This window comes from Mesocricetus auratus, unplaced genomic scaffold (assembly GCF_017639785.1).
Source record: "Mesocricetus auratus isolate SY011 unplaced genomic scaffold, BCM_Maur_2.0 Super-Scaffold_100025, whole genome shotgun sequence".
Taxonomy (NCBI): domain Eukaryota; kingdom Metazoa; phylum Chordata; class Mammalia; order Rodentia; family Cricetidae; genus Mesocricetus; species Mesocricetus auratus.
Genome location: NW_024429206.1, coordinates 28205086 through 28221996, shown reverse-complemented (window position 1 = coordinate 28221996; position 16911 = coordinate 28205086). Strand labels below are relative to the sequence as shown.

The following is a 16911-nucleotide window of genomic DNA, read 5'->3' as shown; positions in this document are numbered from 1 at the left end:
AATCACCATTGGCTTCATTTTCTATTGCCATTTATGCCTAGGCATGGGCCTGTCCTTCAGTGTGGCTCATGTACTCTGTGAGACTTTTTGGAGAAAACTAAGCTTTCCTCTCATTTCTAAGCAGGTCTAATTTTCTGCAGTGATTAACTGGAGAAGTGGGAATTCTCTTCTTAAAGTACCTGAAGTAATGAAAATTGGACACTAAGGAAGTGGAAATTGGCTTTCAAATGGGCTCATGTCCTTTCCTCATTATTTAATAAATATCTGGAGGTGGAAAATAAACCTGGACAGATTATGTCCTAAAGGAAGCTCTAGATAAAGACGTATTAAAATGAGCAATGGCCAAATTTATTCTTATAGTAACAGCTACATCTAATTTGGTGAGAGACATCAGCTGCATGAATGATATCTTACTCTCAGATCCCATACTTTAAGCTATGGTACTCCTTTGTATATGCCTCTGTAGTTATAGTATTACAATATTCTAACAGAATCCTGTGGGGGATCTATTGTTTGTGCCTTAACAAACTCATTGAAGATCATAATGCATACCCAGCCACACTAGTTAGCTATAGATGCTGGGCAGTGGTGTCATACATCTTTAATCCCAGGACTCAAGAGACAGAAGTAGATGGATCTCTTTGAGTTCAAGGTCACCCAGGGCTATTTAAGTGTGAACTAGTCTAAAAGATTAACAGAACTCACGGCTTTAACCTCAGAACTAGAGAGATATATAAGGGAGAAGCAAAGTCAGTCCTAGGCATACAGTCTCCAGCTACTGCCAATTAGTCTCCATCCACATAAGTGAGAGCATAGCAGTCTAGGATTCCAAGGCTTAGTGGAGAGCAGTGTAATCTGGAGATACAATCTGAGGTTTGGTGGTCACCACCCTTCCCTCTGAGCATTGGTAGAGGTGAGAACTCCTTAGCAGTTGTCTGATTTGCTTCTCTTCTCTTCAGCTTAAACCCAAAGGCCTGTCTTTGGATTTTTATTAATCATGTTACAGATTCCAACATACATATCAGCTCACATATACAAGGACTGCTTTTATTTAAGAACAAATAATTTTCATTATTATTAAGTTACTTCTGTCTTCTCTGTGGAAAAATAATGATCTGAAAAAATAAAATGAAAGATAGACTTATTTTGCTTCCTGGTGTTTATTAAAGTACATACATAGTATGATTCAGGTGAGCCACAGTTGGTGAGATTTGGGTATATTAACTCTTCACATAGTACAGGACAGGTAAACTGAAATTGAAGTACAGAGTTTGAGTTAGATAGAACCTTCAAAATTATGTAACTATTGACATACTTCCACCATGTAGGCTCAAACTCTTCAAAATCTTACAGTCTCCCCTAATTGCCAGAAACTGAGTGTCACAAAAGACTGAATTACAGAAAGAACAAGTCATCAACAAAATATCCTGAATTTCAGACCCACCCCATCCAATATCTAAGAGTAGTTGAGATAATCTGGGCCATGATGACACATCCCATAACATTAGGTCACTTGCTCTAACACACATTACCTCAAAGTGGGTTCAGCTAGAAAAAAAAATTGGTTCAGCTCCACAGCTGGCATGTGGCCTTCCTCAGCAAAACGCAACAGATTTAATATGCTCTCAGGCCCTCCCCACCTTAAAGTATTGTAGCCTTGCCTTAGACCATCATCAGTTAATTCTAAAATCTTGATGTGAACTTCCGTGGAATCCTCAGGTTCAATGTAGCTGAATTTATGTCGAGATCCTTGATACAATTGGATTTGAGTTTTGTCAAAGGCAACATACATGGATCTATTTGCAATCTTCTACATGTTGATATCCAGTTATGCCAGCATCATTTGTTAAAGAGATTTTCCTTTTTCCATTTTACTATTTTGGCTTTGCATTTAGTTTAAACATAAACAAAATAAAAAAACAAGGCTCCCCACATGCAGAGGGCCTAGTTTGGCCCCACACAGAATCCCCAGCTGTCAGCCTCGAGTCCCCACTAGCTCCCACTAGCTCAGGTCAGCTGTCTCTATGGGTTTCCCCATCATGATCTTGATCACCCACCTACCCACCCTGCTTGCTCATATAAACCCTCCTTCCTCTGCAGTTAGTGGATAAAGGTTCTATGATGACAGTTAGGGTATTCACTAATCTGATTACAGGAGAAAATCAGTGTGGGCACCCTCTACAAAGAGTCTTAGCTGGGGTCATCCTTGTGGAATGCTGGGAACTTCCCTAGTGTCAGGTTTCTCCCTAGTCCTGCTGTGACTCCCTCCATGGAGATGTCTCTTTCATTGCTCTCCTACATACTTTAACCAACTCCACCATCCAATTCCCTCATGTCCTTATCTCCTGTCCCCTCCCCTTTACCACCCATTCACCCCCAGGTTACCCAGAAGATCTCATCTATTTCCCCTTCCCAGGGCAATCTGTGTGTCCCTACTAAAGAATGGATTTTGAATGATGAATAAGAGCCTTCTATGAGAGAGGATATTGTAGGCAGGGGTAAGTGAATGTAAAAATACCTGTAGGTGTAGCTCATTGAACTAAATTTAAAGTACTGCACAATAAAAGCAGCCCTGGGCAAAAGGACAAACTAGAGGAAGAAAGTCAATAACTTCACCTGAGTTTCTGATAAGAAGCAATAGCCTTTGGATCCAATGATAACACAGGTTGCATGTAAAGAGACATTTCTCCTAGTCAAATTCTAATATCCAAGTGGACACATGCATGATTCTTTGCCAACTGCTGAGTCCGATTCTGCACCTGACTCTTGTCACTGTGGGTGGGGAGGCACAGCGGTGTTTTCATTGGCTGCAAGGCCAGATTCACCCCCTTCCCACTACTTAAGCACTGAGCTTGGCCTTCTTGAGTGACAGCTAGGCGGGAAGGGAGCGCATCAGGCTCAGCCCTGGGAGGTGAAGCACACACAGCACAAAAGAGACTCGACTGAAGAAGCAGCAATGGACCTGGTTCTAAACTTTCCCATGGAGACCTGGGTGCTCCTGGCTACCGGCCTGGTGCTCCTCTACCTGTGAGTAAACTACCCAGACTCCTCTCCTCAGTGACCAGGACTTGGGGATGTGAATTGGATGACTTTTCCTCTAATCGTTTGGAAACATCCAATGAGAAAATGAAGGGGATGTTGCTTAAGTGTAGGATGCTACGATGCAAGGTGTTGCTGGTCTTATGTAGATCCCTCCAAAGGGATAAATAGCATTCCTCATCTACCAACTTCCTCTTTCTATGTATAGGAGGATTGGGTGACCTCATTTAGACTTGGGGTATCCTCTGACTGAGGCTCAGTTCCCCCCCCCGGGTTAGCCAACCAGAGCTCAGCAGAAGCAGATTACAAATAACTGGTCACTGTGTATATTGGGGGGCCTCTTCCACAAGGTCTCAGGGTTGTGGAGATGGAAAGAGATTTCTGTCATCTTCGCCTGTGTCCTCTTATGTGGGAGATGTATCACCCCATATACACATGGCTAGTTTCTGCTTCCTTGTCTCACCTCAAGGACTGTTTATACAACGCCCTTAGTATACCCCAAGCTGCATGGTAAGCTCATCCCTGGAGATCTCTGCTCAGCTCTTGCACACCCCAAGATCAGTCCTTGTGTATAACATGCAGAATTATTTGTTAATCTTCAAAGCAAAGAAGACCTGACTGTGATTCTTTCCTGTTGCCATTTCCCTCCAAGTCCATAGCATAAGGAGTTACTCCTCCCTGGCTATGAGATCTACTGGCCTCCTCAAACAGCAGACACTCTGAATGAATTAGGATGTTAAGTACTTTTCTCTAAGTTCTACTGAGAACATCATTCAAAACATCAATCTCAGTACTTCCTTTCTGTGTTGGGATGCCTTCATAAGGGTACAAGTGAAGAGAGGTTATCCTGAGTTCCAGGATAACAAATGTGACTGTGACCATCACAAACAGCTCATTCTACTGGCGCTCTCTCTCTCTCTCTCTCTCTCTCTCTCTCTCTCTCTCTGTGTGTGTGTGTGTGTGTGTGTGTGTGTGTACACCTATGAGTCCATGAATACTAGATGCTCCCCCTCACCAAACACAACACATTTGACTTCTATCACCATTTAACATTAATAAAGGACAAACACTCATTGCAATGTGAAGATTTCTATTTTCTCAATCGAATAGAAATAGAATTTCAAGCATGGTTTTATTCGTTGAAGAAAAGTATTTCAGATATTGTGACATTTTCCCCATCTGATCATGTTTTACAATTAATTGAAAAAGGTTTCATTGCATTGTATTTGATCCTAGAACTTCTATATCACCAGCAACATTCTTTCAGAAGATTAAAGTGCAGCTGTTACTCTCAGTTTTGTAACACAGATTAGGTAAAATGACTTTATCTGTTTCTAAGTGTCAGGAATTTAAGCCTAATACATAAGCAAATATGTGGGATAGATTATATGTATGCTTTGAAATAAATTTAGCAGGGTTTTTTCAGTTCAATAGTTAATGCTGTGCCTGTCCATTGGGTCATGTGAATTTCTCAGTGTAGGTGGATAAGGAAGAGAATGGACAAGTGATGACATAAACTCTGTCCAGGTATGGGTTAGAACAGTGGTTCTCAACCTGTAGGTCATGAACCTTTGGGAGTCAAAGGACCCACTCACAGTGATCACATATCAGATATGCTGCATATCAGATACTTATATTAAGAGTCTAACATTACAAAGTAGGATGAGATAACTTGGGGTGACCACAGCATAAAGAAATGTATTAAAGGGTCGCAGCATTAGGAAGATTGAAAACCACTGAAGATCACTAGAAGGGCAGACCCACTGGCGTCCAACCAGTTCCCTAGATGACACAAGCAAATGAAATTATGTAGAAGCATTCTGGCCTGAATCGCACATTAACAGTGATGGTTGGGGACGTTTGTAAATAATTCACTTTAGGACTTAGAGCCAAAACAATTCATCTGCTTTGTGGGTTTGGGGAGTCTCTCAGGTAATGTGAAGATAAAAATGAAGATGAAAATTAGTTGCTACTGTTGAAGTTCTTGTTGTTATTTATTGCTTACTTGTCACCTTCCACTCCAGCTTGAATGCTACAGTTCCTGTGTCTGTAACTGGTGAGCCCACGTAACACACAGTGGACATCTCTAAGAATTTATCTCTCACTTTATAGATATGGAACCTGTACACATGGAACCTTTAAGAATTTGGGAATTTCAGGACCCAAATCACTACCTTTCATGGGAAATATTCTTGCATACCAAAACGTAAGTGTTGATTGAGGACTCTACTTGGCTTATTGTGGTTGTCAAAACTGGTTTAATTCCTTCAATTAGAAAGGGTAGGTCTTGGCTTAAAGTTCTCAGGTATTATTACTGTTGTCTTTGGAGCTTTGGAGCTTTTGGTGCAACTAATCAGCTCAGACCTCTGGTGTATCTGTTCTCATGTTGAGGACTTGTTCAGATTTGTGGGTCTCAAAAGAACTTTTGCCCTTTTTTCCAGTACGTATTCTAGCAAGAGACAGTAGTGCCCCTGGAATCTTCTTAATTTATATTTGTTTGTTTGTTTGTTTGTTTGGAGAAGAGAGAGAGAGAGGTGATGGTGTGTACATGAAGGTCAGTGAATTGCTATGGGAGTCCTCTCTCTACTTCCACACCCGGCACTTGGGATCACACCCAACAAACCTGGGTGGCAGGTGCCGTTACATACTGAGCCATCTCACTGACCACTTTTGTTTCCATAGCTGAAAATTTCACAACTGAAACTTCATAGATTTTTGCTTAGTTTTGCTTTTCAGTTTATAAATTGTTCTAGTTTCCTTTCTGTTGCTTGGATTACCTACGCTGAGCAAAGGATGTGACTAGGTGGTTTAGAACACCTGCTCTTTCGGAGAACCTGAGTTTGGTTCCCAGCACCCATGTGCCACATGGCAACATCTGCAACTTCAATTCCAGGGGCTCTGACACCTTCTTCTTGCATCCTCAGATGCAAGGTGTGCACACAATGTACATACATACATGCAAGCAAAACACCCATATACATAAAACATGAATAAATGTTCAAAATAAAACATTGTGAGCACTGCAAATTAGGGAGGGAAAGGTTTTCTTTCATCTTACTGGTTGGGATTCATCATTGACAGATGTGAGGTCAGGAACCTGAGTCAGAAACCATGGAAGAATGCTGCTTCCTGACTCCCTTGGGCTCCTGTTAGGTGTCTTTCTTATACAGCCCAGAACCATCTGCCCAGGGGATAGTGAGCCGGGTCTGTTGATGGGGGATATCCTTCTGTATGTTGTGAATATATGTTTCTCTTATTTGTTGATGAATAAATGCTGATTGGCCAGTAGTCAGAAAGGACGTATAGGTGGGGCTACCAGATGAGATTCTGGGAAGAGGAAGGGCAGAGAAGCAGTCTCCAGAGAGAGATGCCATGTAGCTGCCGAGGGAGCAAGAGGGCTGGGCATCACCAGTAAGCCAAGACAACATGGGGATGCAAAGATTAATAGAAATGGGTTAATAATTAAGAGAGAGCTAGTCAATAAAAAGTCTGAGCTAGTAGTTTATAATTAATATAAGCCTCTGTGTGTTTATTTGGAACCGAATGGCTGAGGGACCAGGCAGGACAGAAACTCCGACTATAGTCTCATATTGATTAACCATAGAGGTAAGCCCCCACAGGCGTTGACTGCACAGGCCAATCTGATCTTAGAAATCTCTCAGTGGAGAACTGGAGACTCCATTATCATATTATGGGCTCTTTCAAGCTGATAATTTTTAAGAAGTAGAACAGGAAGTAAAAAGTCATAGAAATTGCTTACTTAGCAATGTTTCCTGTAGTTGTAGCTCCTGTCTGTCTGTCATTCAGTGGGGACCCTGAGAAGCCAGTTCTCTCTTTCTTCCCCTGCTTGTTTTCTCACTCAGGAATGCGCCTGAGACTCACCCACTCTCTAGATCAGAAGAGGTCTGGGGTTTTTTCAGTACCTAATTTCCGTGGTATTCAAGGGACAGCTCATGAGATAAATGAAGGAGACTCTAAATATGGAGATATATGATGACGCCTGTCCCTAGGACTGTCTGTTTCACTTAAGTTCTGTTTCCTCTGGTACCTAAGAAAGGAATAACTTGGAGTCCTTGAGCATTTAGGGATGACATGTGGGGAAGCAAAAACACTTTAGAGAGACATGGTATTCACTGTTACTCATAGAAGAGAGTAAGTGGCCATTAGTGAACAATGTTGGGGGAGTCTGAACGATTACAAGGCCCCCATTTCAAATATGTCCTGTATTCTCTCTCCCTCTCACCCATACACCTAGAAACAAAAGCATTCTTCTTGCCAGTGATGGATAGTTAGCCTGACTTAGTATGATTCTAGTCATTTAGTTATAGATAGTCCCAATGAGAGATAAGCACAGTCTACCTAAATTAGTAGTCAGGGCAGCAAGATAGCTCAGTTGGTAAGTGTGTCTGTCACCAATCATAACCACCTGAGTTTGGTCCTTAGACTCCACGTGGTGGAAGGAGAGAATTGACTCCCAGAAGTGGTCCTCAGTTCTACACACAAGACATAAAAATAATGATAATGTATTTTTATTTTCTTTCTCTTCCCAGGGATTTTGGGAGTTTGACAGACAATGCCATAAAAAATATGGGAAAATATGGGGTAAGTATTCTAGAAACTTCCTTTGGCTTACTTGAAATGACGGCATGTCTCAATGTATAGACACAACCATATCCCATAGCATCTTGAGTTGAAATTATGATTCTAAGAATTATAGCGGCTTTTAGTACACGAGTCCCATATGCCTCTGGGTACCATAGTTCACAGACTGAGTTAGTCTGATAAAGTTGCATTTTAACTTTTCTCTTAGACTTTCAAGACCAGGGATGGATCACTTGATTATCTACCCAGTGTCTGACTATTTAATTCAGTATTCATGTATACACCACCCAGATTTAATAAATATTCCCATTTATGTCTAATTGTGATCTCTTTGTAGAACTATTTTGTCTTTGCTCCTGTCCCCGGCCCCCCACATGAGCTACATTCTACTTAGCTTCATGAGGCTCCTGTGGTATGTGATCTGAATGCCTTACTGGAACCAGTAGTTCATACAACTGTGTATTGTGCAATTTGTATTATGGATTTTGTGACATCTGAATCAGTATCTGGGTTCTGGGCATGCCAGCAACAGAACCCAGCTAGTTGGTTGAATCCTCTCTGCTTTGCCAACACAGGTTTTATGAGGGTCGACAGCCTGTGTTGGCTATCATGGACCCAGACATGATCAAAACAGTGCTGGTGAAGGAATGCTACTCTACCTTCACAAACCGTCGGGTAGGCATCCATTTTTTAAGTTATTTCAACATCTATTCATATGTTTACACATTTGTTAGCTCTTTTGGTGTATATTACTCTCCTCTCTCTCTTTCTCTCTCTCTGTCTCTCTCTCTCTCTCTCTCTCTGTGTTTGTGTGTGTGTGTAGTAGTAGTAGTAGTAGTAGTAGTAGTAGTAGTAGTAGTAGTGGTGGTGGTGGTGGTGGTGGTGGTGGTGGTAGTGAATGTGTAGTGTGTTCACACATGTGTGTAGATGTCCCTGACCAACACATGCAAGGAAGAAGGAAGACAAAGGAAAATGACAGATGCCCTATCCTTTCACTCTCTCATCCCGTTAAGATGAAGTCTCTCACTGAACTTGGAGTTAAGCCAGCAGCCAGAAGCCCTGACATTTTCCTGTCTCTGCCCCTCACACAACAGGGGATACAGGCATGCATGGCCACGCCCAGCTTTTAAAGTTGATGATTGGGATTTTTTACTTACCAAGCAAATATTCTTACCCACTGAGCCATCTCCCTGGTGCCATGTTTATGCATTAGGTTATATCATGAAGTGATTCTAACTTCATAGGGAATTGAGCAAAAATGGACAAGGAGGTTCTATCTACCCTTCTTCAAATTTTTCCCATGGTAATATCTGTAATAAGGGTAAATTTAGTATGTTTCTGTGACAGAAAATTGATAGAATTGATACATATTATTCAGTTATCATCTATTTTATGTGTCCTTAGTGTGTGGGTGTGTGTGCGCACGCACGCGTGTGTGCACACGTGTGCACATGTGTAATTCCATACTAAATTAACACATGTGTACCTATCTATAACAACCAACAGTCAAGACAAACTCTTCCTTCCATGCTGATAAGGCTTCCGCTTGCTAGTCTGATAGAGTGGCCTTGTGTAGCTTGGTTTTTTTTCTTAATAGGAATCTATGATTATTTTCTTCCTTATTAGCATATATATTATGCAAAATAATGTGTTTTCTCATGACATTTCTTATCATATAAACTTTGTATTTTATAAACTTTGTTGAAGGTATTTATCAATTGTAGGAGCTCCCTAGTAGAGTTTTTTGGGTAACTTATGTAAATTATCGTATCAACTGCAAATAGTGAAAGTTTGACCTCTTCCTTTCCAATTTGTATCCCTTTGGTCTCCTATTGTTGTCTTATTGCTCTAGCTAGAACTTCAAGTACAATATTGAAGAGGTGTGGAGAGCCTTGTCTTGTTCCTGATTTTAGAGGAATTGCCTTGAGTTTCTCTCCATTCTTTTTCATGTTGCCTGTTGGTTTGCTGTATATAGCTTTTATTATGTTTACGTATGTTCCTGTTATCCTGGATCTCTCCAAGAACTTTATCATGAAGGGGTGTTGATTTTGTCAAAGACTTTTTCAGCATCAAATGAGATGATCATGTGGTTTTTCTTTTGTAGTTCGTTTACATGGTGGATTACAATAATAGACTTACGTATATTGAACCATCCCTGAATCCCTGGTATGAAACCTACTTGATCATGGTGAATGATTTTTCTGATGTGTTCTTGGATTCGATTTGCCAGTATTTTATTGAGTATTTTTGCATCAGTGTTCATGAGGGATATTGGTCTGAAGTTATCTTACTTAGTTGTGTCTTTGTATGCCTTGGGTATCAAGGTTATTGAAGCCTGGTAAAAAGAGTTTGGCAAAGACCCTTCTGCTTCTATTGTGTGGAATACTTTGGGGAGAATTGGTATAAGCTGTTCTTTGAATGTCTGGTGGAATTCTGTACTGAGGCCTTCTGGATCTGGGCTTATTTTTGATTGGAAGAATTTTGATGACTGCTTCAGTTTCCTTAGAGGTTATAGGTCTATTTAAATTGCTTATCTGTTCTTGATTTAATTTTAGCAATTGATATCTATCCAGAAAAATGTCCATTTCCTTTAAATTTTCTAATTTTGTGGAGTACAGGTTTTCAAAGTATGACCTGATGATTCTCTGAAATTCCTCAGTGTCCATTGTTGTATCCCCCTTTTCATCTCTGATTTTGTTAATTAGCATGTTCTATCTCTCTCTTTTGGTTAGGCTGGATAATGATTTGTTTATATTGTTGATTTTCTCAAAGAACCGACTCTTTGTTTCATTGATTCTTTGTATTGTTTTCTTTGCTTCTACTTTATTGAATTCAGCCCTCTATTTGATTATTTTCTGGTGTCTATGCCTCCTGGGGGTGACTTTGCTTCTTTTTGTTCTAGAACGTTCAGGCGTTCTGTTAATGCTCTAGTTTGATAATTCTCCAGTTTCTTCACGTGGGCACTTAGTGCTGTGAACTTTCCTCTTAGAACTGCTTTCAAAGTGTCCCATAGGTGTAGGTATGCTGTACCTTCATTTTCATTGAATTCTGGGAAGTCTTTGATTTATTTCTTTATTTTTCCTTTACCCGGGGTGATGCAATTGAGCACTGTTCAATTTCCATGAGTTTGTAGGGTTTCTGCAATTTGTGTTGATGCTGAATTCTAATTTTAAGCCATGGTGGCCCAACAGGATACAGGGCGTTATTCCAATTTTTTTGCATCTGTTGAGGTTTGCTTTATTGCTAAGTATGTTGTCGAATTTAGAGAAGGTTCCGTGTGGTGCTGAGAAGAAGGCATATTCTTTTTTGTTCAGATGGAATGTCCTATAGATGTCTGTTAAACCAAATTGGGTCATAACTTCTGTTACTGCCATTGTTTCTTTGTTAAGTTTCTGTCTGGTGAACCTGTCCAGTGGTGAGAGTAGGGTGTTGAAGTCTCCCCCTATAAGTGTGTGGGGTTTAATGTGTGATTTGAGTTCTAGTACTGTTTCTTTTACGAATGGGGATGCCTTTGTATTTGGGGCATGTGTGTTCTGAATTGAGATTTCATCCTAATGGATTTTTCCTATGATGAATATGAAATGACCTTCTTCATCTCTTTTGATTAATTTAGTTTGAAGTCTATTTTGTTAGATATTAGGATAGCTACACATGCTTGCTTATTACATACATTTGATTGGAAAATATTTTCCTAACCTTTAACCTTGAGATAACATCTGTCTTTGAAATTCAGGTGTGTTTCTTGTATGCAGCAGAAAGATGGATTCTGTCTTTGTATCCATTCTGTTAACCTATGTCTTTTTATAGGTGAGTTAAGACCATTGATACTCAGAGATATTAGTGACCATTGATTGTTGATTCTTGTTTGCTTTGGATCCGTTTTTGATAGTGGTATTGTGTGTGAGTTTTTCCCCTATTTCTGATTCCTGGTAAAGTAAGATTATCTATTTCCCATGTTATTGTGAGTGTAATTAACTTCCTTGGGTTGGAGTTTTCTTTCCAGAACTTTCTGTAGGGCTGAATTTGTGAATATGTATTGTGTAAATCTGGTTTTGCAATGGAATATCTTGTTTTCTCCATCTATAGTGATCGAGAGTTTTGCTAGAAATAGTCTGGGCTGGGATCTGTGGTCTCTTAGTGTTTGTAGAACATCTGTCCAGGACCTTCTGGCTTTCAGAGTTTCCATGGAGAAGTCGAGTGTAATTCTGATAGGTTTACCTTTGTATGTTACTTGGCCTTTATCCTTTGCTGCTCTTAATATTCTTTCTTTATTCTGTATGTTTGGTGTTTTGATTATTATGTGGCAAGGGAGGGTCTTTTTTGTTGTTATTCAGTCTATTTGGTGTTAGGTAAGCTTCTTGTACTTTCAGAGGCATCTCCTTCTTCAAGTTGGGAAAGTTTTCTTCGGTGATTTTGTTGACTATGTTTTCTGCACCATTGAAATGGGTTTATTCACCTTCTTCTATGCCTATTATTCTTAGGTTTGGTCTTTTCACGGTGTCCCACATTTACTGGATATTTTGTGTTAAAGATTTGTTGGATTTAAGACTTATTGTCAATGAATCTCCTTCCTCTAGTTTATTTTCAGCACCTGAGAGTCTGTCTTCCATCTCTTGTACCCTGTTTATTATGCTTGCATCTCAGCTTTTCTATTTCCAGCATTACCTCAGTTTGTGGTTTTTTTATTGTCTCCATTTCAGTTTGAATTGTTTCCTTCATCTGTTTCTTTTTTCTTAGCTTTCCTTGCTTTCTTTAAGAGATTTGTTGATTTCTTGCATTCTTTTGTTTTTTTTTCTTCCATTTCTTTAAGGGATTTTCTCATAACATCTTTGAGGGCCACTATCATTTTCATGAGGTTGTTTTGAAGGTCTTTCTTTTCTGTTTCATTTGTGTTGGGATGTTCAGGTCTTGCTGGTGTAGAGTCTCTAGACTCTGGTGGTGCCATGCTGGTTTTTCTATTGTTGACTGTGTTTTTATATTGTCATCTTCCCATCCATTCTTTCAGTGGGAGCTCATGGGGTGTCTTCCTCTCCTGTTGGGTTTGGGTCTAAGGTTCTCTTCCAGGGCATTCAAGCAGGTCCAATACTCAGATGGGTCTCACAGTGGGTGCAGGTGGGAATGAGACGTTCTCAAGCACAGGACATCGGCTCTGAAGGGGACTAAAGACTCGAGCTCCGGGAGGGTGCTGGAGGGGACTGTAGACTGAGGTGTGGCCAGACTCAGGATGGTCCTATCTGGCAGGACAGGTCCACTCTAGGTATGGAGCAGGCCCAGGGAGATGGAAGCAGGGGGATTTTGGGAGTTGAGGCCCAGAATAGAGCCCCCACTCACCTCAAGCATAGGGCAGGGGCTGGAGAGGACTGAAGACTCCTCTACATATTATTCTTAGGTTTGGTCTTTTCACAGTATCCCAATATTTCCTGGATATTTTGTGTTAGGGATTCGTTGGACTTAAGATTTTCTTTGGTCGATCACTCTATTTCTCCTAGTATAGCTTCAACACCTGAGATTCTCTTTTCCATCTCTTGTATTCTGTTGGTTATGCTTACATCTGTAGTACCTGATGGTTTGCCCAGCTTTTCTATTTCCAGCATTCCTTCAGACTGTGTTTTTTATTGTCGCTATTTCAGCTTTCAACCCTTGCAGTTTGAATTGTTTCTTGCTATTTTTTGCTTTGTCTTTTCCTCCATTTCTTGAATTTTTTGCATTTCTTGGTTCATTTTTTCTTCCATTTCTTGCATTTTGGTTTGTTTTTTCTTCCATTTCTTTAAGGGATTTTCCCATATCTTCTTTGAGGTCCTCTATCAATTCCATGAAGTTGTTTTTAAGGTCATTCTCTTCTGCTTCATTTGCATTGATATGTTCAAGTCTTGCTGATGGAGAGTCTCTAAACTCTGGTAGTATTATATTTGTTTTTCTGTTGCTGAGTGTGTTTTTTATTATCTCCTTCCCATCCCTTCTTTCAGTGGGTGCAAAAAGAGCCTCTTCCTTGCCTGGTGGGCAGGGGACCAGAGTTCCCTTTTGGTGGGTATAAGCAAGTCCAATACTCTGATAGTTCTCTTCTTCCTGATCCTAGTCCTGTGGCTGGAGAAGGAGACCAGGATGCTGGGTGTGTGTTGGCTCCCGCCAGGAGGGGAGACTCAGTGACAGTCCCCAGGCACTAGAAGGGGGAGGATGTCGGAAACCCCAACTTTTTCTAATGGGGATTCAAACTTGGGTCCTCATGCTTGAGAAAAAAGTTCTCTTACCTGGTAAGCCATGGACCTGGCAGAGACATCTGATCCAAAAATATGATATGCTTCTCCATTCCTTCAAATTTTGTTTGATTTCTTTTTACAGCTTCCAGCATAGTGTATTTTTGTTAGATTCATGCATAAATTATTTCATCGTCTTTGTTATTTTTTGTTTTATTTTATGCATATGGGTGTTTTGCCTGCATGTGTGTCTGTGCAGCATATGCATACTGAGTGTCTAAGAAGCTAGACCAGGGGAGTCCAGGGAAGCGGCGGTTCTTCCAGCAGCATCAGGTAAACAGGCCGGCTTCCCGGCCTGTGCTCCAGTGCCTGCAGATCGCCTGGGACCTGCACAGAGCTCCCAATCCTGGCGGGAGCCAAGCACCCCAGACTCCGGATCTTCGCTCACACCAACGAGACCAGGAAAGGAGAGGAGGCTGGGAGTCCAGGGAAGCGGCAGTTCTTCCAGCAGCATCAGGTAAACAGGCCGGCTTCCCGGCCTGTGCTCCAGTGCCTGCAGATCGCCTGGGACCTGCACAGAGCTCCCAATCCTGGCGGGAGCCAAGCACCCCAGACTCCGGATCTTCGCTCACACCAACGAGACCAGGAAAGGAGAGGAGGCTGGGAGTCCAGGGAAGCGGCAGTTCTTCCAGCAGCATCAGGTAAACAGGCCGGCTTCCCGGCCTGTGCTCCAGTGCCTGCAGATCGCCTGGGACCTGCACAGAGCTCCCAATCCCGGCGGGAGCCAAGCACCCAGACCCCAGGTCTTCTCTCCCACCAACGAGACCAGGAAACCAGAGGACCCAGGGAGACCAGGGGAGTAGCTGTTCTGGATCAAGTACAACAGGACCCAGCATAGGGTCCAGGGGACCAGGTAAGAGGATAAGTGCCCCAGATTCCTGTTCTTCTTCTCCACCCACGGGACCAGCATTCAGACAAGGAATAGAAAAACCACCAGATTATTGGACTTGCTAGCACCCACTAAAAGGGAACTCTGTTCCCCAGACCAGTAAGGGGCTCTTTCTGCACCCACTAGAAGAAGAGATGGGAAAGAGACAATACAAAAACACAGTCAGCAACAGAAAAACAAATATGACACCGCCAGATTCTAGAGACTCCACACCAGCAAGACCCCAACATTCCAATGCGGACGAAGCAGAAGAGAACGACCTTAAAAGCACTTTCATGAAAATGATAGAGGCCCTAAAAGAGGATATTGGAAAATCCCTCAAAGAAATGGAAGAAAAAACAAACCAAAAAATGCAAGAATTGGAAGAAAAAACAAACCAAAAAAGGCAGAAAATGGAAGAAGAGATGAAGCAAAAAATGCAAGAAATGGAAGAAAAAACAAAGCAAAAAATGCAAGAATTGGAAGAAGAATCATACCAAAAAAGGCAGAAAATGGAAGAAGAAACAAAGCAAAAAATGCAAGAAATGGTAGAAAAAACAAAGCAAAAAATGAAAAAAATGGAAGAAGAAACAAACCAAAAAAGGCAGGAAATGGAAGAGGAAACAAAGCACAAAATGCGAGAAATGGAACAAAAAACAAACCAAAAAATGCAAGAAATGGAAGAAAGAACACACCAAAAAATTCATAAAAGGCAACAAATGAACGAACAGATAAACAGAAAATTGCAAGAAGCAATGCAAACACTGCAAGGGTTGAAAACTGAAATAGAGTCATTAAAAAAAACACAATCTGAAGAAAGGCAGAAAATAGAAAAGCTGAACAAACAGACAGACACAACCAATACAAGGATTACCAACAGAATAGAAGAGATGGAAGAGAGAATCTCAAGTGTTGAAGATACGCTAGGAGAAATGGATTTATCAACCAAAGAAAACCTTAAATCCAACAAATCCTTAACACAAAACATCCAGGAAATATGGGACACCATGAAAAGACCGAATCTAAGAATAATAGGTATAGAAGAAGGAGAAGAAATCCAGCTCAAAGGGGCAGAAGGCATATTCAACAAAATCGTAGAAGAAAACTTTCCCAACCTTAAGAAAGACATGCCAATGAAGGTACAAGAAGCCTACAGAACACCAAATAGAGTGGACCACAAAAAAAATCCCCTTGCCACATAATAATTAAGACCCCAAACATACAGAATAAAGAAAGAATATTAAGAGCAGCTAAGGAAAAGGGTCAAGTAACATATAAAGGCAGACCTATCAGAATTACACCTGATTTCTCCATGGAAACGCTGAAAGCCAGAGGGTCCTGGATAGATATTCTACCTACACTAAGAGACCACGGATGCCAGCCCAGACTAATATACCCGGCAAAGCTCTCAATCACTATAGACGGAGAAAACAAGATATTCCATGACAAAACTAGATTCAAGCAATATGTGTCCAATAACCCAGCCCTACAGAAAATTTTGGAAGGAAAACTCCAACCCAAGGAAGCTAACTACAACCAGAAAAACATAAGCATTAGAGAATCTCTCTCTACCAACAACCAAAAGAACAAAGGGGTGAAACTCCACACATAATTCCACCACCAACAACCATCGCAAATCGAAGAAGGATGAGCAATCATTGGTCATTAATATCCCTCAATATTAATGGCCTTAACTCACCCATAAAAAGACACAGACTAGCAGATTGGATTCGAAGACAGAACCCTTCCTTCTGCTGCATACAGGAAACACACCTCACCCTTAAAGACAGACATTACCTGAGAATTAAAGGTTGGGAAAAAATTTTTCAATCGAATGGACCCAAGAAACAAGCCGGGGTAGCAATCCTAATATCTAACAAACTAGACTTTAAAATAAAATCAATCAAAAGAGATGAAGGAGGTCATTACATACTCATCACAGGTGAAACCCACCAAGAGGAAGTGTCTATCCTGAACATCTATGCCCCAAATACAAAGGCATCCACATTCGTTAAAAAAACATTATTAGAACTTAAATCTCATCTAAAGCCCCACACAGTTATAGTGGGAGATTTCAACACACCACTCTCACCACTAGACAGGAATACCAAACAGAAACTCAACAAAGAAGCAAAAGGGCTAATAGAA

General features: G+C 41.0%; 1 protein-coding gene across 1 annotated transcript in view; it reads left to right on the top strand.

The window, feature by feature from the left end:
* Positions 1 to 2956: 2956 nt before the first annotated feature.
* The window catches only part of LOC101832126 (cytochrome P450 3A9-like), a 52340-nt gene continuing 38385 nt past the window's right edge, over positions 2957 to 16911 (top strand). Inside the window, exons 1-4 of the mRNA XM_040731212.1 lie at positions 2957 to 3027; positions 5152 to 5245; positions 7590 to 7645; positions 8217 to 8316. Coding sequence (XP_040587146.1) covers positions 2957 to 3027; positions 5152 to 5245; positions 7590 to 7645; positions 8217 to 8316 — 321 coding nt within the window. The remainder of the gene's footprint in view (positions 3028 to 5151; positions 5246 to 7589; positions 7646 to 8216; positions 8317 to 16911) is intronic.